Raw genomic sequence first — 26135 nt, forward strand, 5'->3', positions numbered from 1 at the left:
ACAGAGCAGCGCGTAGGTCAGAGTGCATAGGGCAAGAAATTAGTTGCTGATTATTAATGAAAATAGGTTATTTTGTTTTAGGTATGCATCAGGGCTAGCTCTGATTTGTTATGTGCCTTTTTATACTAGTTTCCCTATCCTCAACTTTCAGTCTGAAGAAGGGTCTCGACCCGAAACGTCACCTATTCCTTTTCTCACCATGCCACTCATATGCCGCCGAGTTTTTGTGTCTATAATTTTGTGTCTATCTTCAGTGTAAACCAGCATCTGCAGTTCCATCCTACATGTGAGATCTGGACCATTATATATAGTTGTAGCTGTAGAGCAGTTGACGGGTTCGATCCTGACCTCGGGTGCTGTCTCTGTGGCGGTTACAAGTTTTTACCATGATGGCATGGATTTCCTCCAGGTGAGCAGTTTCCTCTCACACCCCCAAGGCTTGTAGGTTAATTGAGTGTTGCAGATTATCCCTTGAGTGTAGGATGTGGTTGAGAAAGTGGGATAACATAGAACTAGTGTGAACAGCTGAACAAACATAAGCGAGGTCTCCGTGGGCCAAAGAACACTTATCCATGCTGTATCTTTCAATCAATCAATAGTTTGCTCACCACTGAAGTTAACCAACAAGCCTACAAATACTAAATTTAATTATTTCTCTTTTTTTAAACAATATATTAAAAAAAATTAGCAGTGTTCTAATTCTTTAGAATCACTTCTATAGGCAGGGGAGTTTGGAAAGTGATGGTTAGACTCTCCGCAATTTTCTATCTCTTTAATTTCCTGGATATATCTAATTCAAGTCCACTGATTTATTAACTTTACAAAATTCTTTGATACACCCACTTTTCCTATGTTGATTCCATCCAATGTTTTCCATTCTTTAACTGCAACGTTAGCACTATCCTCCTTTGTGAAGAGAATCACAAGTATCCATTAAATAGAGAATCACAAGTATCCTCACCTCCACATTGGAGAATTAAGTTATTCCCAATAGGTCGTTCTCTATTAAAGTACTGAAATATTCTTCTTGTGCTCTATTGTTAAGTTTATTGGTTCTTATTTCTGATCAAATAAATTGTAACAGGCATTTAACATCAGAACTGTAAATATTCCACAGCTTCCCATCACAAAGAGCCTTGAACAGAAACAGCATTTTAAGCTTTTAAGAAACTATTATTACATTTGATTGAAGATAATAAATCTATCAAAATATAATGCAGATTATTTCCCAAATTTAGTTTTAATATTGCATTGAAAAGCTTTCCATGCAAGATTTTGAAACCTTGATCCTTGGTACAGTAGATGTACATATACAGCAGCGATTTATATCTATTTTACACAATTTTGGCATTTGCAAGACTTGATTGCGATGTATTTGACTCTCTTGGTGCGTCCATTTTGACAATATAATTGCACACTCATCTTTTCAGTAAAGGCTTCTTTGCAGCACTGGCAAAAATTGTCCACGCGATATCTTTTGGAGTCATACCTTGAAAAATATTTGCATAAAGATGTAAGACAAGTTTGTTAACTTATTATAACAATGTTACATTAGCCTATTCTTGTACAGTTTTTATGGCTGAATACTACATTATTACCCAGTATTGCCTTCTGGTCTGACTATGACTTAATTTTTGTCATCTTTGTTTTCTAATCCTTGCATGTTCACTCTCCACCCTGTATACGTGTAGTCTGCCCCAGCCCTACAACATTTAGATCTTTAAAGGCCATGATTTGCCTTGAACATTTTTAGTCTAAAAGATGCCATGCAAGTCATTACTGTTGCAGACCCATTATGGAATGGTTTAAATACACTATTTTAGTATTCCTATTTCTTACTTTAATAAAATGCAAGTTATTTCCATCCCTTCAGCTGCTATCTCTATGTTCCTGTCAATACAGCAGTCCAGAGATTGAACCAATTGGCAAGTGTAAAGCAGCAGGAAGTTGCGGTCAAAGTGTAGAATGGCAGGGGTGGGAATGAAAATAAGTACATGACTGTTTCCCGTGGTCAGCTGTGGGGGTTGCCCGCACTACTGCGATCCTCCAAACTGAATTCACACTTACTTATTGCGATCTTCCCAATGGGAGTTTCTGGAAGCCTTTTTAATTGGACTTCATCTTGCACCAAATAATTTACCCTTTATCCTGTATCTGTACACTGTGGGCAGCTCAATTGTAATCAAGTATAGTCTTCTCAATGATTGGATAGCATGCAACAAAAAAGCTTTTCACTGTACCTCGGTAAACAAAATTAAATTAGAACCAGCTGGACGGAATTCTGAACATCTGAATTCTATACTGGGGACCAAGCAAGACCTACTACTGCATGCCAAAAACGAAATAACAGGCTTGTCTTCAACATAGCTAGAAAAGGGTCAGTTATATAGGGCAATGACACCAGACTAACAAATTGCTACTACTTTTTATCCATTCAACTATCACAATTTCAGGATTATTTGGTATCAGGGCTAAGGGTAGGAAGGAAGGGTGGACGTGCTCCCCAAAATAGTTTGAGATCAAACAGAACAGATGGGGCACAGAACTACCCAGAGACTATTGGTCTATACTCTGAAAATGTTAAACTATCATTTAAATTCAAATGCCCATGAGAATTGGAAACACATTAGATCTGCTTGCAGTCAAAAACAACAAGGAAGTGTGACAATTTAGCAGGATATAAAGCCAATGATTATAGATGGATCTATTTTAAATTTTATCAAGAAAAATTGAATCCCAGGTTACATTTGAACTCAGAATGCTCATCATATAGAGCTTTCTAATGCTCTATACTACTTTGTTTGCATACATTAAAACAGAACAAATCTCACTTACCAACTTGCTGATGGACAATGTCCTTGACATCGGTTTGCCATAAAGGTTGCTGTACAATATCCTTTTGTTATTGTTTCATTGAATCTATTGATTGCGCATTGACCTTAGGAAGGGAAAAGTAAATCAGACCATGTTCGAAGTGTGGGTTTGGGCACCTCGACAAATGTGTATACGTTTATTTGTCTTTGAATTCATAATTTTCAAGCATCATTACATGGGTTAAGTTATTAAGTAGTTTATTCTGTAAGTTAACAGAATATCTAGAGGTATGATATTGCATTTCATACAATAAGGAGGCACTGAAATACAGTATGTCACAAAATAACCAAAATCAAAAGCATATACATCTCAAAAAGCCCAAGATGAAATCATAATTTTATGATCAGTAAATTACCAATTCAGCAGCAAAAATACATTGGTACAAAATGTGAAGTGATCAGTTTATGGTCGAGATGCTACAAATGTTCGAAGGGCAGAGAATTATTGCCGACTTGTGTTATGTTCCCTGTAGGTTTCAGGTGCCAACTTCATTGCTGTCCAATAACCATATGAAATGTATTGTGTGGATGTCTGATATGAAATTCCTCCACTTCAATAACATGCAAGGGAAGAGAGATCCATGAGCCCATGCCCAGAAAGTAGATTTTATCAACAGTGAAAATGGAACTGAACAAATATACAATTTTAACAAAAGCTGAGAACAGGTTTGAATTGGATAAGAAAAAAAAAACTTTAAAAAATGTACAACAGGAGCTTAACGTGGGTTTTTGCAAATGGTTCTTGTAATTCCTGTTAAGTTTTTACCAAAGTACAGTCTGATTTGAATTATTTCTGAGAATTTCCTCCCAATCAATCGAAGTGTTGGTCCTTCTCTAGTTAGTCAGTGATTGTGTAGAGTCATTTAACAGTGTCATTTTTCAAGACAGTATTAACACTTTTCAACAAATAATCAATGTTTATGTCAGGTATTAAAAGGGTACCTTGTATTTGATTGCATATAAAACAGCAACGATTGACATAGTTTCTTTGAGACTGAAAATAACAAAATATTAACAGTTAATTTGGTAAATGTTTATATATACAGCTTTCAATTAATTGAAGACCCCATAATCTCTATAGATCAAATCTCCTTGACTAACATACATGTTGTTAATCATCAGTTCAGATGGATTCCTAGCTACCAGAATCGTGATATCATTAAAGGCCAAGCACCCATTCAGATTAATAAATTCTTAAACAGAAAATCGGGAAAGAGAAAAGATAATTTTTAACAATTGGTTAAAGTATTTCAGAGTGCAGAATAAAGATTAAAACATATCCAAGATTAAGATAGAGCTGAAATATCATAAGCAACTTTTAATTTAAATTATTTTCATTCTATTCTGAAATATTTGTATAGCGAAAATCTATCCAGGTACACAAAATCAACTTTTTAAGGCAATTGTTAAAAGACAGCATTAATAATGGTGGAGTCAAGGGATATGGGGAGAAGGCAGGCACGGGTTATTGATAGGGGACGATCAGCCATGATCACAATGAATGGCGGTGCTGGCTCGAAGGGCCGAATGGCCTCCTCCTGCACCTATTTTCTATGTTTCTATGTTACTATAATTAATTTACCACTTCCTGCACTGGATTCATGATGTGTTCATAAACACCTAACATTTCCATTGAATATACTTGAACATAATAGGAAAGCTGCAAAACAGTGCAGCCTCGAGGAATGCAATTTTGGGATTGAGATAAACTGCACCTGCACAAAAATCCCATTCCAGGCATGTTTCATTTGCTTGCTTACATTTAAATGGCCATAAAAGAAGGTAGTATGATTGCTTCACAGAGGATAAACAATTTAAATAAAAGAATAAATGAACAGTGGTAATAGTCTCCCTAATTGAAATATGAAATTTCATTTTAATCTACTCTGATCACAAGTCCATAAAAGACACACAAAATCAATCCCATCAGATCTGAAAAGTATTTTATAAGATTCTGTACTTCTGAAGGACTTATAGAATGATTAATTCATTTTCCTTGATGAGATTGACATGCTTGTAATCAAGACTGATTCTCACATACCTTAGGGCAGGTTTCATCCTGATTGCAAGACTGATTTCTGATTAAAACTCCATACGGTGTGCATGAATATGAAATGCACGGATTTGTAGGATCTTCCCATGTCTCACCATTCTGTGAACAAAACCAGGAGGGCAAAATTACCATTAAGAGTACATCACATCCAACAGAGTGTGTGCCTATGTAAATATTAATGACAAAAAAAATTAGATTTCACAGTACAACCAAAATGCAACAACGACTTACCTGTTTTTTACACCAGCAAACTTACTGAGCAAATTTATTTTATGCTTGATGGAAAATAAAAATGTTAAGGCCTTAATATTCTTCTCCCACCCTGGTCTGAGCAGAAGATAGCAAATTACTTCTTCACTTTTCCAGGTTATTGTGTGCCTTCAGCAGATCTATATAGGTGCTAACGTTCAATACACGAGCTATTTGTTTATTGGTTCATAAAAATAATAAGTTTTATTCTCAATGGACGTGGGAGGGTAGGTTGGTTTTGGACAACTGGTCATCAGGTTCCTAGAATTTCACTTCCAAGTCAGTGCCCCTCGGTTATTGTGGGAAAACAGGTCGAGGATTATAAACAATCTTGGATATACTTGGATCAAGTACATCTGCAAGGAAATTTATCCAGTATTGCATGTTGGAGATGCATCGCACAAGGGTGTAGTGAAGTAATTACATTAGGAACCACAGTTGAATAAGCAACATGGAAATACTACAGGGGCTGCATGGTGGGTGCAGCTAGTAAAGCCACTGCCTCACAGTAACAGAGACCCGGGTTCAATCCTGACCTTGGGTGCTATCTGTTTTTCAAGTTTTCCCTATGACTGCGTTGGTTCTCTCTGGGTGCTCCTGTTTCCTCCCACATCCCAAAGACATGCGGGTTTGTTGTTATTTGCCCTTGAGTAAAATTGCTGCTAATGTGGAGGCAGCGGGAAAACATAGAACTAGGGTAGATGGACAATTGAAAGTCAGCGTGGACTCAGTGAGCCTGATTCCATGCTCTATGTTTAAAATAAACTAACATTGAAAAATTACAATGCAGGATTCTGGGCAATAAAGCACCCAAAAGAACACAGAACATAAAGATTTAAATGGGGATTGTTGTCTTGCCAATTAGGAAGCAGAATGCTCTTGTGTTATTGCTTTACTGAATGAATTAATGTTTAATGTTCTTAATTGTTTCTAAGCGATTTTAATATGTCAATGTGTCTACTAATTATTTGGACTTTTTAATATTTCTACTGATGGTTTCTAGAGTAACTCAGAGAGGCAAAAGTAGGATATAGTCAGAACCGTCTTTCCTCAAAGGTGGAAATGTCACCCATCACCACACCTGGCAGCACAATAGTGGCATTTACGAGGCTTTTAGATAGGCAGTAAATGAAGGGATATTGATCACGTGCAGGCAGAGGAGGGTATTTAACCTGGCATCATGTTCGGCAGGAACTTTGTGGGCTGAAAGATGTGTTCATGTTCTATCGTTAAGTGTTTGTGAACACTCACCTTTCTTGGCCGTCCTAAATAGTCATGGCAACCTGCAATAAAACCAAAATAATTGTATATTAATAAATGTATAACACCAGCAAACACAAAGTGGTGGAGGAGCTCAGTGGGTCAGGCATTATTTGTGGAAAGAAAGGACAGGCAACATTTCAGATCAGGACCCTTCAGAGACAGAAACAGTCTGACCTCTCGAGTTCCTCCAACCTTTTTGTTTTTTGCTAGATTTCTGCATCTGCAGCTTCTTGTGTCTACATATATAACATATCTACACTCTACACCTCCATCCCCCACCAGGATGGCCTCAGAGCCCTCCGGTTCTTCCTCGACCAGAGGAGCAACCTTTACCCAGCCACTGACACTCTCCTCCGCTTAGCGGAGTTGGTCCTCACCCTCAATAACTTTACATTTGACTCCTCCCATTTCCTCCAAACACAAGGCGTAGCTATGGGCACACGCATGGGCCCCAGCTACGCCTGCCTCTTTGTCGGGTACGTTGAACAATCCTTGTTCGATGCGTACCAGGGCCCCATCCCCGACCTCTACCTCCGCTACATTGACGACTGCTTTGGTGCCACCTCCTGCACCCACACACAACTGACTGACTTCATCCACTTCACCACCAACGTCCATCCGGCACTCCAATACACCTGGACGATTTCCGACACTTCCCTACCATTCCTTGACCTCACCATCTCCATCGCAGGGGACAGACTCCTGACCGACATACACTACAAACCCACTGACTCACATGGCTATCTGGACTACACGTCTTCCCACCCTGCCCCCTGTAAAGACTCCATCCCCTACTCCCAATTCCTCCGCCTACGCCGCATCTGTTCCCAGGATGAGACATTTCACACCAGGGCATCGGAAATGTCCTCGTTCTTCAGGGAACGGGGATTCCCCTCCGCCACCATAGATGAGGCTCACACCAGGGTCTCATCCATACCCCGTAACACTGCTCTCTCTCCCCATCCCCGCACACGCAACAAGGGCAGAGTCCCTCTGGTCTCCCACCAGCCGCCAAATACAACACATAATCCTCCGCCATTTCCGCCACCTCCAACGTGTCCCCACCACTCGCCACACCTTCCCATCTCCCCCCATGTCTGCCTTCCGCAAAGACCGCTCCCTCCGCAACTCCCTCGTCAATTCTTCCCTTCCCTCCCGCACCACCCCCTCCCCGGGCACTTTCCGTTGCAACCGCAAGAAATGCAACACCTGTCCCTTCACCTCCCCCCTCGACTCCATTCAAGGTCCCAAGCAGTTGTTCCAGGTGCGACAAAGGTTCACCTGTATCTCCTCCAACCTCATCTACTGCATCCGCTGCTCTAGATGTCAGCTAATTTACATCGGTGAGACCAAGCGTAGGTTGGGCGACCGTTTCGCCGAACACCTCCGCTCAGTCCGCCTTAACCTACCTGACCTCCCGGTGGCTCAGCACTTCAACTCCCCCTCCCATTCCCAATCCGACCTCTCTGTCCTGGGTCTCCTCCATTGCCAGAGTGAGCAACAGCGGAAATTGGAGGAACAGCACCTCATATTCCGTCTGGGGTCCTTGCGCCCTTATGGCATCAACATTGAATTCCCCCAATTTGGCTAGCCTGTGCTGTCCCCTCCCCTTCCTTCACCCTCTAGCTGTCTCCTCCCACCCTCCCATCCGCCCGCCCTCGGGCTCCTCCTCCTCCCTTTTTCCTTCTTTCTTTCCCCACCCCCCATCAGTCTGAAGAAGGGTTTCGGCCCGAAACGTCGCCTATTTCCTTCGCTCCATAGATGCTGCTGCACCCGCTGAGTTCCTCCAGCAATTTTGTGTACCTTCTTATATAACATATCTGTTCTCTTCAAAGTATTCTTGCTGCAACTGTTTCATTATTACCTCCCAATGTGGTTTTCTTCAATTAATCATTAATAATTGCTTGCCTAAATTCCCTCATCCCTGGTTAAAGTTAATGGAACTGAATTTCAGAGGTAGAATATAAAGTACGTATTACAATGGAGTGAATCCAGAGCTACTGATGATTAATATATTTCTCATGGAGATTTTAACCTAATAAAAATACCTAATCTGGATAAAGTAAGAACACTAGTCAAAATCACCTTCTGATTTATTTTCTTGCATCTAGCTTTAGTGTTACCAAATGAGGAATCTCCCACTATTTCATTGAAGATGCGTGTATTTAAATAATATTGTAACAGCTGCAAAAGATAAGATATTTTCCTTTATATGACAATGTTGATGAGGACTTATTTAACTGGGCCACTGGCTTGCCATGTAAAAGCCAGCAAGTATGAACTGAATTGTTATTCATTATTATTTTTCCAGCCATGTTTACAGCAAATAATCATTACGATCATCATGCCTTACAATGCAATGTATGACAGTGAGCACAACTTCTACTGAATTGTGGATGGCCTTTGCCTCGCTAGGAGCTCATCCGCCCTTTGACAGGTCTTGTTTTTGGTCCTGCTGGGGGTCCACACCCCCCCCCCCCCCACTTACTTGGCAAATCAGGCGATGGAAACGGTTTAGTCGCCTACTATCCGACCATGGAACAGGTAGCACGGGATCTAATGGTACCCATGGCGGGGGGAACTTCCCCCGACCTGACAACTAATAAATAAGAATAATTGATTAATCTAATTGGCACACTTGCAGTTCTCCTTCTGCCACTGAAGACATTTGATAAATATATCAGATCTACTAATGTGTCAAACTTAACCACAATTCCATGTTCAAGACCATTGCAATTACAGTTGAGAGTAAGTATGAAAAGAAAATTGTTTTTTTGCTGTTGCATGCTTCAAAGAGATTTCAAAATTTAGGACATTTATTGAAGAGTTTTATAGCAGTAGCTTCAGCAGGTGTCCCTATTTTGAGAATTAGTTGCATGAAATATTTCTCCAAGATATCTTCACCAAATAGCAACACCAAGAATAGGTGGCTCACAGCGCCAGATACCTGCGTTCGATCCTGACCTCGGGTGCTATCTGCATGGTATTTGCTTGTTCTCCCTGTGACGTGTGTTTCCTCTGAGTTCTCCGGTTTTCTGCCATATCCTAAAGATATGTGGATTTTCTAGGTTAATTGGCCTCTGTAATCTGTCCCTAGTGTGCAGGGAGTGGATGTGAAAGTGGGATAACATACAACTAGTGTGAACAGGTGATCGAAGGTCGTCTTGGACTCAGTTTGCTGAAGGGCCTGTTTCCACGTTGTTTCTCGAAACCAAAAATAACTATCCATTAGCTGCGTCCCTCTAAACAATTGAGCATTATGGGATGTACACAATCACATCCCACTGGAGCCTGCAGATATTCCTAATGTATACAACAAACAATGCAAAAACAATTGAAACTAAAACTTCAATAAACCTACTTTCACAAAAAGGAACACATTTGGACCTGTCTTCAGAAAAAACCAATCCATCTGGACAAAAGCAGCCTTCCTCAGCTGGGTTGAACATCTCTCCAGCTTTCACCACACTGGAGAAAGAGACAGAGGCTTTGATTTAATTTTACAATCAAAGACAAGGATTTAATTAAATAATATTATAGTTCATGACTGACATGGATATGAATTTTTAGTTGGAACATGCGAGCATTATACTTACTTATGTTCACAATAGTCACTGTTATTCCTTGCACATGGCTTGTATACTAAACCTTCATCACAGATATAATCTTTGGAATTTAAAAAAAAAGCATCAGTGCAGATATGGACAAAATGTCTAAGTAAAAAGGCATTCAATTTAAATATATATCATCAAAAACTTCTGTCATGTTAGCAAAAGTCTTGTATATCCAAATCTTCATCTTACACATACCTGGAATCCCGCTTTCACCAAATAAGACATGAAACCTCTAATGAAGGTTTTATATATCCGACGCAAGGTTACAAAACAGATTTTAGACATCCTGAATCCTCTCAATTAAGAATTGATAAGTAGGCTGAAGATATAAAGCACTCAAAGTGTAAACCACTCAAAGATGTAATGCTGAGGGTTTAAGGCGCACGTGAGCTCACATTGAGAATATTGTGAGCAATTCTGGGCCCAATATCTGAGGAAGAATGTGCTGGCATTAGAGAGGGTCTAGAGGTGGTTTACAAGAATGGTCCCAGGGATGATTGGGTTAACATATGAAGAGTGGCTCAAGGCCTGTACTCGTTGGAATTCAGAAGGATGATGGGACACATCATTGAGACATACCAGATAACGGAAGTCCTAGATAGAGTGGACGTGGAAAGAATGTTTCCAGTAATGGGAGAGTCTAGAAACAGAGGGCACAGCTTCAGAATAATAGGACGGAGTGCAGGAGGAATTTCTTTAGCCAGAGAGTGGTGAATTAGTGGACTTAAGCAGTGATGATAGGTTCTGGATTTGTAAGGTTATCAAAAGTTATGGGGAGAAGGCAGGAGAATGGGGTTGAGAGGAAAAGCTGGATCAATCATGACTGAATGTCCTAATTCTACCTTATGGTCTTTAAACCATTGGTCCAAGAAGAGTATTCATTTTTGTTATTTTGGTCAGAAACTGTTTTTTGTATCTTGTCATGTTTCCTCTGTATCTGACAGTAAACATATCTGTTTTCATAAGCACCTAATGATCATCCAAATTTGGGATACTTACTGCATTTTCCATTTGTGTAATTCCTCCAATCCACACACACCCCCACACTTGCACAGGCGGCAGAAGCAGCTACCAAGCTACTACAGTCAGCAGTGGAATTGAGAACACAGTGGTCAAAGTCACAACTCTTGACAAACCGCTTAAGGTCGATCTTCCTTCTGCATTCTCCAAATGGTCTGAATAAAGAAAAAAAAGAAAAATTACAGGAGATAACAGAGATGAAAATAAAATAATTTGTCACAAACTAACTAATAATTTATCACTAACTGTCTTATCTATTCAACCTGAAAAACTAGACAATTAAAATTGAAGCTAATAGAAAATTGTGTATTTAGTTGTGTTGATACAACTTTGTTGTTTTAGTTTACTGATCCTGAGTTTGCTCATCATACAAAGTAAACTGAAACAGGTTTCTGGATTAGTCTCAGATTTAAAATGCAACGTATAATGCAAACAATTACTGATGACTTCCGCCAATTTGCTTAATAATTTGTTTAACTTAATTCTCCAGCTTCCTCTGGCAGATTTTTGAAGACTTGAATCGCATATGACACCATGTGAGTTTTGCATACATTGACCTCATCATGTGGCTGTGGAATCCTAAGAGGGAGGGGAGTAGTTTAGGGTCTCAACTGAAACTATGGCGACAGTTTAATTTAAAGATACAGCATGGAAACAGGCCCTTCGAACCCATCAGGTCCGCATCGACCAGCAATCCCAGCATATTAACATTATCCTGCACACACTAGGGACATTTTTTACATTTACCAAACCAATTTGCCTACATACCTGTACGTCTTTGGAGTTTGGGAGAAAACTGAAAATCGCAGAGGAAACCCACACAGCTCACGGGGAGAACATACAGACTACGTACAGATAGCGCCCATAGTCGGAATCGAGCCTGGCTCTTTGGCGATCTGCTGCTACCTCTGAGATTAGTTCACTAATCCCAGGAGTGAACTAATTTAGTGTGGCACAGTGTGATTAGTTCTCAGGAGATCTCAGGAGATTAAGGAAGATTGGAGGCAGCAAGCAGAGGTGGTTAAGCAATTGCCCTGGGGCTGAGCATGTGCTAGTGCCTTGGGGTTTAGCACAAAGCCATAAGTAGTTGAATGTAGTGGAAGATATGTCAAGTGTGCATCTTCTAAAGGTCATCTCAGTCAACATCCAATTTGACAAGGGTATTAAGGACCCACTCTGCTTACACAATAGGAATAATGTCCGCTTGAAGCAAATGATAACAGCAACACCCTGCATTTACACCACCAATACAATAAACACATTTTGCAAGAATCTTAACATTTAAAATGATCCTGAACCACACGAGAAGATACAAAAGGTGTCCAAAAGCATCAAAAGTTTTAAAGAGTTTCTGAAAAGGGGGAGAGATCATAAGAAGCAGGGCTTTAGGTATTGACGTCAGAGGGCTCAATGTGAATTCATGGCTGCCATTTTCAGTGCAAGAAATGTGCGGGAAATGATCTGAAACTGCAGCATTCCCTCAGTTCAGGCCTGGATTGTCAAACTGGATATTGTGCTCACGTTTGTGATTTAGAGGCAAGAGTTATACTTAATGAGCCCTAGATAATTAGAGAGAGGAGAAGACGGAATAAATGCAGATGGATGTGCAAATCATCACAATCAGTTATCCTGAAATAAAATAAATGGCAAGAATGAGGTCACTTACTCTCCATGAATGATATCACAGATTGTTTTCACACCGGGGCACGTTGGTGGAGGAAGAGGGGGACTACAGAGAACATTAGTGGGAGCTGAATCACAGTAAGGTTTACTGCGATCATCAACTTTCCAATCAAATGCAGTTTTGTGACAACAGTCAGAAGGCTCAACTTTGCCATTTTTTCTAATGCATTGGTCTGCAGAGCAGGATCCTAAAAAAGAGATATTATGTTATGAATTAAATTAAGGCACAAATTAGTAAGATTTTGGAATGTATGAATTTATACAACTTATGGAGTCTTAGAATTCATACCGCATTGGCCTTGAGTGTTGTTAAAGAAGTATTTTTCAGGTACTCTGATCTTAAAGGCATTACGGAGAGCATTAATTTCTGTTCGAATGTCAGGAATAAAAATACGTGTGCTGGAGCCTAATTTTGTAATGCTAAATCCTTTTGAATTGTAGGGAAGTTTCACGTTTATTCCATTGACTGTTAACTGTGAAAGGAAAAATATAATAACTATGAAAATTAACACAAGATACAAAAAACATGTTGTATGGTGTTTTGATCATGTCTATATTTGATGCACATTATAGAATTAATATGTCATAAAGTAGTTTCTGGCAATAAAATAAATTGTTCACTTCAAATAATTTGTCAAACAGCTCTACAGTTAATGTGTTCAAAAATGAATATGTGCAGAATATAATTTAACGTGGTTTGTTTTGTCATGTCACGAATTATTTTGTAAGTCAAGGTCTTTGCCATATTATCAGACAGTGAAATGAAAAAAATAAATCAAGACCCTCATGATGATATCGGGGCAACACAGTTTTGCTTCATTTTTAAAGTTCTTATATTGGATGTGGGTGCAGTGGGTGATCCCAGCATTTAATGTCCAGACTTAACTGCTTTCAAGAAGGTGGCAATGACCGTATTGAGCAGCTGCAGTTAATGTGTCGAAGGCTCCGTGGGGACATGCTGGGCACAGGTTTGGGATGGTTTTCACAGACAGTTTGGCAAGTTACTGCCTTACATTTGCAAATGGTACACATTGCTTGATGATATGAATAATTAGAGTAGTGCATTGGGCTACTATGTCCCATTGTTTTTGATTATTATTGTATCAAAATTAATCAGGGCAACAGAGTAGCCCTTCGCTCTCCTGACCTATGCCTTGCAAATGGTGGAAAACCATCAAGTAGATTCTTACTCACTTTCACCTCATCTTTTGAATCATCCGGGGACCAGATTAATCATAAGTGAGCAAGAACTGGAGTGAACTTTACCAGTTTTGCCACATTTAAACTAAAGATCACTACCTGTGCTGCCCACATCATATGAAATGAATTGAAGAAGCGAACAAAGCCTTGGTTAAACACAAATCCCAGCAACATTTAAGGGCCTGTCCCACTTACACGACTTTTTCGGCGACTGCCGGCACCCGACAATAGGTTGTTACAGATCTCCGAAATTTTTCAACATGTTGAAAATCCAGCGAAGACCAGAACAAGGTACGACTGTTTGGGCGACTACTGACGACCATACAGGCTTAACCCTGCGACATGTCGCCTGTATGGTGGTGAGTAGTCTCCTAGTCACCCAAAGAGTCGTAGCGTCTTGCTGGTCTCCGCTGAATTTTCAACATGTTTAAAATTTTCGCCGACCTATGACGGGTGCCAGCAGTCGCCAAAAAAGTCACGTAAGTGGGGCAGGCCCTTTAAGCAATTCTATGCACCTTAGATTTAGAAAGGCATATTGGCTTTGGAGGCAGCAAATTGTGAATTTATCAAATTGATACTTGGACTAAATTATGAGGCAAGATTATATACACTCTACAGAAAGTCTAAGGCTGGGTGAAAAATCAAACCAAACGTTATAGGATGCATGTAGCAAACTCATCTGCACACACAATGTGGTAATAGTTTGGAATTTCTTGCAATTGGCAATTGATGTGAAAACTTCTAGTTAACAACTCTTACTACAAAGTTAATAGATTTTTGTTAACTAGAAGTCTTGAGTGAAGTCAGACAATTGTAGGTTGAATGGAGTTAGATCAGTCTTGGTGTTTTACATGCAGATCAAGCTTAAGAACCAAATTGACTGCATATTTCTAACTTAGAATATTGGTAACAATGTAAAGGAACTCACCACATATTCTCCCCCAGTTGAAATATGCACAACGTTTCCATTATAAGAGATAATTAGGCCTTTTGGGCAAGAGTTCTTTATGAAGGGGATGCAAAAATAATTATCCACCAGAACTGAGAAATTGTACTTTGGGATTTTTTCTTCCACTAGTGTATATGTGCAGTCACCAAAGAAGTCATATGACAAACCGCCAAATGTGGTATAATGAGGGTCTCCCCATACTTCACATTCACCTAGAAATAAATAAGAATAAAATGTAAAACATTCTCAGTGTCAATAGGGTGGTTTTTCCACCTTTTGGTGGGGATGTAAAACAGACAAGATTGGATCAGCTGGACTTTAAGTAGTCAGTGCATTGTAAATTCCAATAAATAGAAACTGGACAGCATTGGTGATCAACCCATTTACATCTGTTTTTTGTTCCAACCAAAGATGAAAACTCTTCCCATGATTTATAGTAACTTCAATTTAGCAGTAATTTGAATAAATTTGTGATACTAACATTCACATTCCCACTGCTCACAACATCCGTTTTCGGTGCGAACTTTCACAGGCTCAATATTATTACCACATTTTGGTTTACCCAACTCTGGACAGATAACGGGCTCGATTTTATACGTATCTCCTTTCATACAGGTAACAATTGTGCAGTTGTCCTGCCATGATTCCAAACACTAGAAGGAACATTATAAATAAAATAATTAAAACTTGACACACTTTACTAAAGCAACCATTATGCAACTCTGGCAGTTTAAAAATAATTTATTGAGTAATTAAGTTATTTGATTCTGCCAACTAAACATTTTTAGAATTGTAGAATTGTCCACCACATTTAAACTAAAGATCATTTCCAAATTTCTGTCAAAAGCACAGGAACAATGTTTTGTCAAAACAAGATGGTGCCAGAAAAACATTACAAAAATAGAACATAGTAACAATTACATGGATCTTACTAAACCAAGTCTTACTAAAGCCTTTAATTTAAAGGCAGCTTTGTAAATGTTACTTTAATCAGAGACCAGCAGGTGGAGAAACTTGCCTTTGCATGCACTACAATTTCCCAGTAGTACAGAGTACCTAAGAATGCACCATACCCTTTTGCAGGCAGTTCTTGTCAATTCTGTGCTATGATAAAGCAAGTGGGGGCTACACCATAACCTCAGCATATGACTGAGGTTTTACATTAGTGGCATTTCCCTGTAATCGCCCCGTATCCCTCATCCTCGTAATATCTAGATACAATCAAATGTCCTTAATGCCCAGCTATGCTGTAACTATTGACAACAAGTTAATTCCCAGCATTTTGCGCAGACCGTACAGGTTACATTGCAATCACTATGAGTAAACAAAGGACAACAAATGAAGCAACAATCTGTGGACAATCGTGCAGCATGTTTATGATAAACAATGTCAAAAGGTGGAATATGATGTATAATCAATCATTGTATTGATGATTCATTTGAAGTCACCAAACCTCTTGCAACTGGAGACACAAGAAAATGCAGATGCTGGAATCTTGAGCAAATAAAAAGTGCTGAAGAGGGAGGTTAGCATATGGATGAATTAAATGTTCATACCGTTAGGTTGTAAGCTACCCAGACGTGATTTTGAGCAATGACTACCAGTTTCTACTGTCTTTTGGGTGTGTGCCTCAGATGGGGCATAGTGTCCAACCTCAGAAATAAAACAACTTACCTCCTTACCAATTCTTCCACCTCCATTATAGGACACTGTTGGCCAAGTCAGCTTCGCCAACAGTGCACATCCCAGATAAGTGGTGTGGAAATGGCAATGAATGGCTTTGTTTTGCTACAACGATCACACATATCTTTTGATAGGAAACTGGAATGTTGTTGAGCGTATATTGGTTTCTAATATTAAGAATGAGGTAACCACACAATCGCAGAGATGGAGGACCAGATGGGATTGAGCAGAATCTGCCAAGCATTCAAAGTACTGCTGTCAGGTCTCAGTTTAAATTCTACCAAGTAGAGTCATGGAATCATAGAGGAGTACAGGACATGATAGGCCGTGTTCATGCTGCCAAAGTTGGCATATGGGGCTAGTCCCATTTGCCTGCATTTAGCCAACAGCCCTCATAACCCTTCCTATGTGTCCAAATGTATTTTAAAAGTCGTAAGGCCCTGTCCCACTGTCCCGAGTTGCAAGTTTTCCCCTTGATTCGAACTCGGAGAATTACGGTAATAGCCATTCGTAGGTATTCGGGGCTATTTTATTAACTCGTGGACATTTTTCATTATTATTTTTGAAACCTCCCAACTAAATTGCAGTTGCAGTTGATGACCAACATGACTAGATTTCCATAATTATGCTTAATGCCTCACATATAATCAAATTTTTAAGAATTGTGTGAGATTTCCTTACCTTCCTTCGTGGGTTTGAATGGCAAAAACATGGACTGTATGTGACATTCTTGGATGTGGTCTCATAGATTGTGGGAATTATTGTGGTAGTACTCTGCTTTCGCTCACAGCACACTCTAATTCTATAATCCAGACACATGAGGCGATCCTTGGGACTCTGGTCAGTGTAATTGCAGATCAGCCCTTTCGTTCTATCACAAGTAACAATGTCCTGTGTTTTATTTATTGGTTGCTGTGGGTACTTGATAGCTTCGCAATTAATGTCACTTATTTCATAGGGACACATTGGGGGTAATTCTTCCAACAGTTCATAATCGCCTTTATCCTGAATAGATGGCGTATTGGTATTAAACCAGGATGACCATTCTCCATTGCAAAACAGTTCTGTGAAATAAAAGATGAGCCTATCAATATCGTCAAAGGCATACAAGCTCAGATGTTTGGTGGGTCATAGTGACGTGAAATCCTGGCCTCTTGCTCCAGTACCTGTTCTGACGTTAATCTGTTCTGAGATGGTTATTCCCCCTGGCTGCAAGGATGATATGTAAATTAACATGGCCAGTCTCAACCGAATTGTTAAAGTGCTTAAATTCACCGAACAAAATTGTACACTATTGAAGAGTCAGAATGAATCCAATTACGGTCATCCATGTCAAGAGAATGATGGCTGCAAGCAGCAGAAATTTCAAATTGATTTTGAAGTTTGTCCTCTTCTGCAGAAATGGGATGATATTGGATTGGAACGGAGTCTAGTTTACCATGGCAAAATGGTGCAAATAATCTGAAGCTGTCCTTTCAATATTACCTGGTTTTAAATGGCTGAGTATTGAGGCGAGTTTGATAATTCAACTGTTACTGCAGAAATGAGGCCCAGGCTATTTTAGATGCCCGACCTCATTGACATGCTTTGTTTGAAGGTAGAGTCTGACCTTCCCTCAGAATGATCTGCTTAGACTTAACACTGCAGGGGGCAGCTCCATCTTATAATTACTTACATCATTTTCTGAAACTTTAGTCTTGGCAGAGTGGTGTAGGCAGGGGAATGGGCAGGGAACAGTTATGTTGAAAGGTCAATGTCAATGCCAGGAACATTGCCACTTAGTAATTAGATACCAAATGGGAGAAAGACTCAACATCAACTTTCTTGGGCATCATTGAAACCTGAATGGAGCTGACTGAGTCTCATTGACCAAGTACTCAAATTACAGTGAAAGGCCTTACTGATACATTAAATATTGGTTGTTACCAGTAGTGGTGCTGTGAATAGGGGAACTTGTAGCAGTTGTCACTGTTGTTTGCCATTCTAAATAAAACACAAAATAATCAATTAGTGGTAAGAAAGCAAAGTCAAAAGTTTTGATGAAACTGCAACTAAAAACTTCATGGATCCATCCTGAGTTAATTAAACAAATTGATTTTTTTTATAGACGCTAGTTGACTTTAATCCATTCAAGCCTAATGCAACCTCCCCAGCTGCCTGCCTTTGAATTGACATTATATGCTGGTTGCTTACAAACTACATTAGAATCAAAACCCCAAACCAAATTGGACTGATCCCTTCATTGCTTGATGTTGAGAAGGTCCCATCCCAGCCTGATCCCACCACAGGTTCGATTTACTAGAAGTTAGAAGACTGAGCATGGATCTCACTGAAATGTGTAAAATCATGGTTGGACAGAGCATTAAAGGTGTTCCCAATGCAGGAGATGTCCACAACCTGGAGTCACAGATAGAGGCTATGAGTCGGACAATTGGGACTGAAGTAAAGAGAAATTTCTTAATCAGTATGGAATTCTCTATCACAGAAAGCAGTTAAGACATTCAAGAAGGAGGTTAGAAAAATTATGAATAACTCTAGAGCTCAAGGAAAGTAGAGAGAAAACACAGAACATGGTACTGAATCTGAGCCTGCTTCATCTTCAATATGATCATGGCTGATCATACAAAGGACAACAAGGCTTATCCTAACTTCAGTATTTCAGTGATTGATCTTACATCTCTTTGGTTTCTGAGGCTTCCCAGCAGGTCTGCAGATAAATATTGATGAGGTATTGCATACGCCTACTTTAATGGAATTTATTATTTTCCAATGTCTTTATCTTTATTTGTTTTCATTTTGTTTTTCAATGGCTTCTAAATTTTTGATTCAAGATATTCAAATGTGGTGAAAAGGTCACTTTACTGCATTAGCTGTCAGAAGGACACTGAGATGATCCCTGAAAAAGTTCATGTTCATAAGTCATAGGCGCAGAATTAGGCCATTTGGCTCATTGAGTCTACTCCGCTATTCAATCATGGCTGATTTGTCTTTCCCTCTCAACTCCATCCTCCTGCCTTCACCCCATAACCTTTGACACCCTTAGGAACAAGGGCTTACATCGTAATGCCCGAGACATAGTTATAGTTTACAGCCCCCTCTATTTAATTGACTGGCCTTGGCAGAGACTTGCAGCTGCAAAGATTTATTGTTGCTGAAGAGTTAGTGCAGACGATGACCATGAAGTGTGGGCTGGATCCAGTGTTTCAGATCCATTATGGACATCCAAGGTTGCGGTAACTAGATTTTTGGATAGCAGGAAAATCTAAGGGATGGCGGTTACTTCCTGTCTCTATTCATTGTGAACAGAAGTTGAATTGCTACACTTCTTGCTAAGTGGTCACCATTGAGATTGAGAATCGGGATGTGGTGAATATTTAACTTGATGCCAATTCTAAATAACTTTGAGAGATACCTTATCCCAGTCAACTAACACAATCACACCTCAATGCTGAACAGAAAGTCAAGATGGTGACATTTTGAAAGTTTTTTTTTTAAATTACATGCAAACGGTAGAAACAAGGAACTGCAGACACTGGTTTACACAAAAGGATGCAAATTGCAGGAGTAGTTTAGTGTAGAGATACAGTGTGAAAACAGGCCCATCAGCCCACCAAGTCCACACCGACCAGCGATCACGCATGCCCTAATTCTATAACCTACACACTAGGGACAATTTATAGAAGCAATTAACCTATAAACCTATATGTCTTTGGAGTGGGGGAGGAAACCGGAGCACCTGAAGAAAATCCACGTAGTCACAGGGAGAATGTACAAACTCCATACAGACAGCACCTGTGGTCAAGATTGAACCTGGGTCTCTGGCACGTAAGGCAGCAACTCTACTGCTGTGCCACTGTGTCACCCCTACACCACGGTGGTAGGACTGATCAGTGACAACGATGAGTCAGCCTACAGAGAGGAGGTCCAGCACCTGACAACCTGGTGTGCCAATAATAACCTCGTCCTCAACTCCAAGAAGACGAAGGAACTTATTGTCGACTTCAGGAAGGTCAGAGGGGGCAGACATACCCCCATCCACATAAACGGGACTGAGGTGGAGCGCGTCTCCAGCTACAAATTCCTCGGGGTACACATCTCGGAGGATTTGTCCTGGTCCCTCAACACCTCCAAGCTGATCAAAAAGGCACAGCAGCGCCTTTACTTCCTGAGGAGGCTCAAGAAAGCCCACCTGTCCCCCCAGATCCTGACCAACTTCTACCGGTGTACCATCGAGAGCATCCTGACCACCTGCTTCACGGTATGGTACAGCAGCTGCACTGTTGCGGACAGGAAGGCACTACAACGGGTGGTGAAAACCGCGCAGCACATCATCGGTGCCCCGCTCCCTGCCATGGATGCCCTCCACCGAAAACGGTGTCTGAAACGAGCTGGGAAGATCATTAAAGACCCCTCCCACCCCAACCATGGACTGTTTGCCCTCCTCCCATCAGGGAGGCGGTACAGGAGCCTCAGGTCTCGTACCAGTAGGCTGAGGAACAGCTTCTACAATCATACCGTCGCATTGCTGAACTCGGAGTCCCGCCGATAGATTCCTCCGGTCCCTCCGTCCCCATTGTTTAATTATTCTGTATTTTTTATTATTCTGTATCCTCTTTTTTTTTAAATTTCTATATTGCACCACTACGGACTGACGCAAAATTGCATTTCGTTGTACCCATACTCAGTATTTGTGCAATGACATTAAAGTTGAATTGAATTGAATTGAATTGAATAACTCAGCAGGTCAGGCTATCAGTCTGAATAATGATCCTGATCCAAAACATCACCCATCCAAGTTCTCCAGAGATGCTGCCCGACATGTTGAGTTATTCCATCACTTTGTATCCTTATAAGCAAACAGACTTGGTGCAATATACAAATGGCTGTTACTTACTAGTTGTAGAGCTGGTGGTTGTTGCTGTTGTTGTGGTTGTTGTTGGCGGTGTTGTTGTTGTGGTTGTTGGCGTTGTTGCGGTTGTTGTTGGTGGTGTTGTTGGTGTCGTTGTGGTTGTTGTTGGCGTTGTTGTTGTTGTGGTTGTTGGCATTGTTGTTGGCATCATTGTTTTTGTTGTGGTTATTGGCGTAGTTGTTGTTGTGATTGTTGGTGTTGTTGTGATTGTTGGTGTTGTTGTTGTGGTTGTTGTCATGGTTGTTGGCATCATTGTTGTTGTTGTGGTTGTTGGCGTCGTTGTTGGTGTTGTCGTGGTTGTTGTTGTCCTTGGTGGCGATATTGTTGTTGGCATCGTCGTTGTTGTCCTTGTTGCTGGTGTTGTTGTCATTGTTGTTGTTGGCATTGATATTATTTCTACAGAGTAAGAAAATCATTTCAACTAATTGTATTGATTGTCATTGACTAAGTTTTACCATTCATAATTGTATCATTATCACTGGTTGAATGTGAGATCTCCGGTAATGTAGCCTCCTGTCGATAAAAACATTAAAAAGCAGGAGCAGAATGGTCCAGTTACCCTCTTCAGGCTGCTCCTCCCGTCAATACGATCATGGATGATCCAATCTTGGCCTTAACCTAATTTACCATACTCGATTAAATAGATTACGTATCTGTCAATCCTCACCTTGAATACATTCAACAATTCTGTCTCCAAAGCACTCTTGAGATAGAGAATTCCAAGAGTTTGCAACACTTTGAGAGGAAATTTCTCCTCCGTTCATCTGAAATGGATAACCCCTCATTCTGAAATTACATCCACTTCTCCCCGCTAACCCTTACATCCTCTCAGCACCCACCCTGTGAATGCCCCTCAGAATGTTATTTGTTTCTGAAAGGTAGACCCTCAATATTGTACATCCAATGAGTATAGAGCCAACCTGCTCAACCTATTTCATGTAATTCCTTAGGAATGTGGGATGAAGAAATTAAGCTTGAAAAAGAAATACACAGTTCCAAGGCTACATAACTACTATAAACAAAAACACAACTGCTGTACTTGCATTTGGAGCAGTGAAAGATGGTCAATCAGATGAAATAATCAAACCAGGATGACCTGAGGAAAATAGTTCAATTCCACGATATTATTTTACATTCATAGTGTTAATATTGAAGGGAGAACATTTTTAATAACTGAAGATGTGTTATTTATTAGGAATAACACCTCAATGCACCATTTTCACTCGGAGCTTCACAAATCAGAAATGTGATAATAAATATTCCTGATTTGGGATTCCATCCTGCTAAGGATAATCAGCAAGATAAATACTGAAGCAAATTACAAGGAAAATAGGTTTCGATAGAAGAATGAAAGGCTTACTTCGCGACCTACTCAAAGAGCAATCACAACATTGCACAAGTGGAAAGGGGCTTTACATGATTACAAGTCACCATTACTTGCCAGGTACATAGCTGGTGGTTGATGTGGCTTTGGTCAATTTCTCTGTGGCTGTTGTTTTTGTAGAGCATGAAAAAAACATTTCAACCACTTCTGATGCATTGTGAGGTTTTATTTGTCTCCTTCAGTTTTTAGGACACTGTTGTATGATGCAAACCTGAGGCCTCTAACCTACCACCTATGTAGGAAAGTCACTTCAGTGGAGAATTGCTGGACCTTTGAGTATGTTTGCAATTGATAATATTGAAGTTCCATTAGTTCATAATTCTTGCTGATGATCCACTAGAATAGATTACTATTTATTATCTTGCGCGGTTCCCCAGCGTTAATTTACTTAAAGAATCCTACCCAATCTCCAGCACAGGTTTTGCACGGCATCAGAGCGTTCTGCAGCTGAGTGGGCATCTTGTGAGGAGAGCAACAGCAGTCCTAGTCACAGAGCAGCTGCAATAACCTGCCCTGCCAACTCAGCAAAATGTCGGCATTCAGAAAATTGGCAAGAATTAGGAAATCGTCAAGGCTTTACAAAAAAATCGTGCATTTGTTTAAATTCAAATATAAAAAACATTTAAATTCAAAGAAATCCAACAAATTGTTTCATAGAGCATACAGCACAGATAAAGGCTCTTTGGCACATATGGTCCACACCAACCATCAAGTACCAACCTCTGCAATAATCGTACTCCAACCCATTTTGTTTATGCAGTACTACTATCAACTCCCCTCCCCCCCCCCTCCAGATTCTACCATTCATTTAAACACTCAGGCAATTTACAAAGGCCAATTACCATACTGACCCACACTTCTTTGGCATGTGGGAAGAAACGGAAAACCCAGAAGAATCCCAGGTGGTCACAGGGAGAACATGCAAATTCCACTCTGACTTGTTCAATGTATATCCTGATTGACAAATTGAATCCAGTTTGCGCAAGATATGAGTCAGCATCTCGACCAGCTATTCCAAACCACCCAACCACTGCTCAATTTAACATTACCTATCACACACCCCAACAATTTGTCAATCAGAATTGATACAGTTCATCAACAGCTTCATCATGCCCAGGCATATTTGGCAATGTTGCAATCTCAGATCTGACAATCTGCACCCACACAGAGTATGCAGTAATGGGACTGCTTACTGAGAACCTCCCTCGTCAGGAATGTAGCTGTTGAAGTGTTGAGATTATGCACATTGTAAAGGGCCTGTCCCACTTTCACTACCTAATTCACGACCTCTGCCGAGTTTGCCCCGACTCATACTCGCAGCATGGTCGTCACGAGGTCCTAGGAGGCCGTAGGAGGTCGTAGGTAGGTCATAGGTAGGTCGTGATGCTAGTCGTAGGTACTCAGGGCATCAAGTAGGTCTGGGCGTTTTTCTAGCCTGATGAAAAATGTCCACGAGTAAAAAAGGTCGTGAATTAGGTTGTGAAAGTGGGACAGGCTCTTAAGCAACCTACCTCAGGATTTACAACATAACGTCCACAGTAAAAGCAATTCCGAATCAAATAATTACACAGGCACTGTGAAACCATTGAAGCTAACTTTTGTTACCTGCTTATAACAGAGTGCATAAAATGATACAACTGTACAGACTGCGCATTTGCAAGGTTTAAACCTGTTGTCATAAACTAAAATTGAGGATGGGATAGCAGAGTGGTCAATAGAGGAAAATATTTTTAAAGCAATAATTTGAAAGAAAAGTTTGAGATAGGGCAAAACTAGCTGGCATTTATTTCATAGAACATAGAACAACTAGAGAGTAATCCTGAACTACTACCTCCATTGGAGACCCTTGGACTATCTTTAATCAGACTTTACTAGTCTTTATCTTGCATTAGGTTTTATCCTGTTTATCATGTATCTGTTTATTGGGTTGGAAGATTGCAACCTTCATGTGGTCCGCCCTGTTTCGACGAATGCAATCAACCCGGTGTGCACAATCAAATAAGTTCAAATAGAACAAGTTGTCCTACAACTGTAGGCTGTGCACGCCATACACAAGAAAAAGAAGATGTATCTGTATACTGTGGACAGTTCGATTGTAATCCTATAGTCTTTCTGCTGACTGATTAACACGCAGGAAAAAGCTTTTCACTGGCAAGCAATAAGTCAAACTTTTGGAACCTCCAACTAGAGGTATTACAGTGTAAAATGTTTTTCCGCAATACAGAATCGGCAGCAAAGCTACTGACCACAATGACATCTACTCCCAGCTACAGAGCAGGCAGACCAACAGGTTGATTGTTATCTATTTTAGTTTAGTTTAGTTCTGCTACATCTGGCTTATCTCAAAAATATATGTTGATATATCTACCAACAGGATTGGTTTATACAGATCTCATAACCCAAACCAACTACTCCAGTTTACTCTCTTTCCCTCCAAACAGCCTTCCGCACCATTTTTTCCTTTGCAAGCTGCAAATCCACCTGATCTCCTTGGCAAATCGTGCCCTATCAAGTGCTGACTCTGTCAATAGATTGCCTAGCTTCTCCCATCACTGCAGTATATTGTGACACATGTGGGAATGGTCCTTCTTATCCTTTAGTTCATGATAGATAATTCCATTAATATTGTATCCTTTGCATAATGTGGGCTAATTGAATTTGGTAACAGATTTGGTAACTGAAGCTGAAGGTGACTGGGATCTGGTTAAGAACACAACCAGCAGAATCTTTTATAATCTCAAGATTGAAATACAAGTGTGGGCAAACAAGTGTACAATAGAATATGCAAATCCAGCTGAAACATTGATGAGGATATCAGCAGGGCTAGAGGTTAGAATTGTGTGATAATACAGAGATGGAAATAAATAAATGGCAAATGTGGTGCAAGGTTCAACAGCCATCAACCACTTACTAGTTGTGGAGCTGTTGGTTGTTGAAGTTGTACGCGGCACCTTGCCTGTTGATGTTGTTTCTATAAAACCTAAAAGATGTCACAGTCAGTTATAATGCACACTGTTGCTCTATGACTTTGTATCAGTTTCAACTTGTTATTTTTCATTTTCAGGATACAGATGTCACCAGCAATACTGGCATTTATTGTCAATCCCCTATTGCCCCCATATTGAGGAGACAAAGGCTAAACTTTCCATGCTTAACAAGCGATATAACTGACATACCATCTAAAAATCTCCATGACTGTGGTATGAAGAATTCTCCTGTTCTTGTTCAGATTGTACAATGGAACCCGATGCCACT

At 40.2% G+C, this 26135-nt stretch overlaps 1 protein-coding gene across 2 annotated transcripts in view; it reads right to left on the reverse strand.

The window, feature by feature from the left end:
• Positions 1–1024: 1024 nt before the first annotated feature.
• LOC116984903 (mucin-2-like) overlaps positions 1025–26135 on the reverse strand; it is a 98224-nt gene continuing 73113 nt past the window's right edge. For both annotated transcript variants that reach the window (XM_033039292.1, XM_033039291.1), the window contains 14 exons: positions 18514–18570; positions 17269–17651; positions 15386–15557; positions 14884–15116; positions 13045–13228; positions 12739–12943; positions 11052–11227; positions 10035–10104; positions 9800–9906; positions 6427–6458; positions 4915–5025; positions 3816–3867; positions 2836–2938; positions 1025–1489 (listed from right to left, as the gene is read on the reverse strand). In XM_033039292.1, coding sequence (XP_032895183.1) covers positions 1330–1489; positions 2836–2938; positions 3816–3867; positions 4915–5025; positions 6427–6458; positions 9800–9906; positions 10035–10104; positions 11052–11227; positions 12739–12943; positions 13045–13228; positions 14884–15116; positions 15386–15557; positions 17269–17651; positions 18514–18570 — 2045 coding nt within the window. In that variant the 3' untranslated portion in view covers positions 1025–1329. The remainder of the gene's footprint in view (positions 1490–2835; positions 2939–3815; positions 3868–4914; positions 5026–6426; positions 6459–9799; positions 9907–10034; positions 10105–11051; positions 11228–12738; positions 12944–13044; positions 13229–14883; positions 15117–15385; positions 15558–17268; positions 17652–18513; positions 18571–26135) is intronic.

This window comes from Amblyraja radiata, chromosome 21 (assembly GCF_010909765.2).
Source record: "Amblyraja radiata isolate CabotCenter1 chromosome 21, sAmbRad1.1.pri, whole genome shotgun sequence".
Classification (NCBI taxonomy): Eukaryota; Metazoa; Chordata; class Chondrichthyes; order Rajiformes; family Rajidae; genus Amblyraja; species Amblyraja radiata.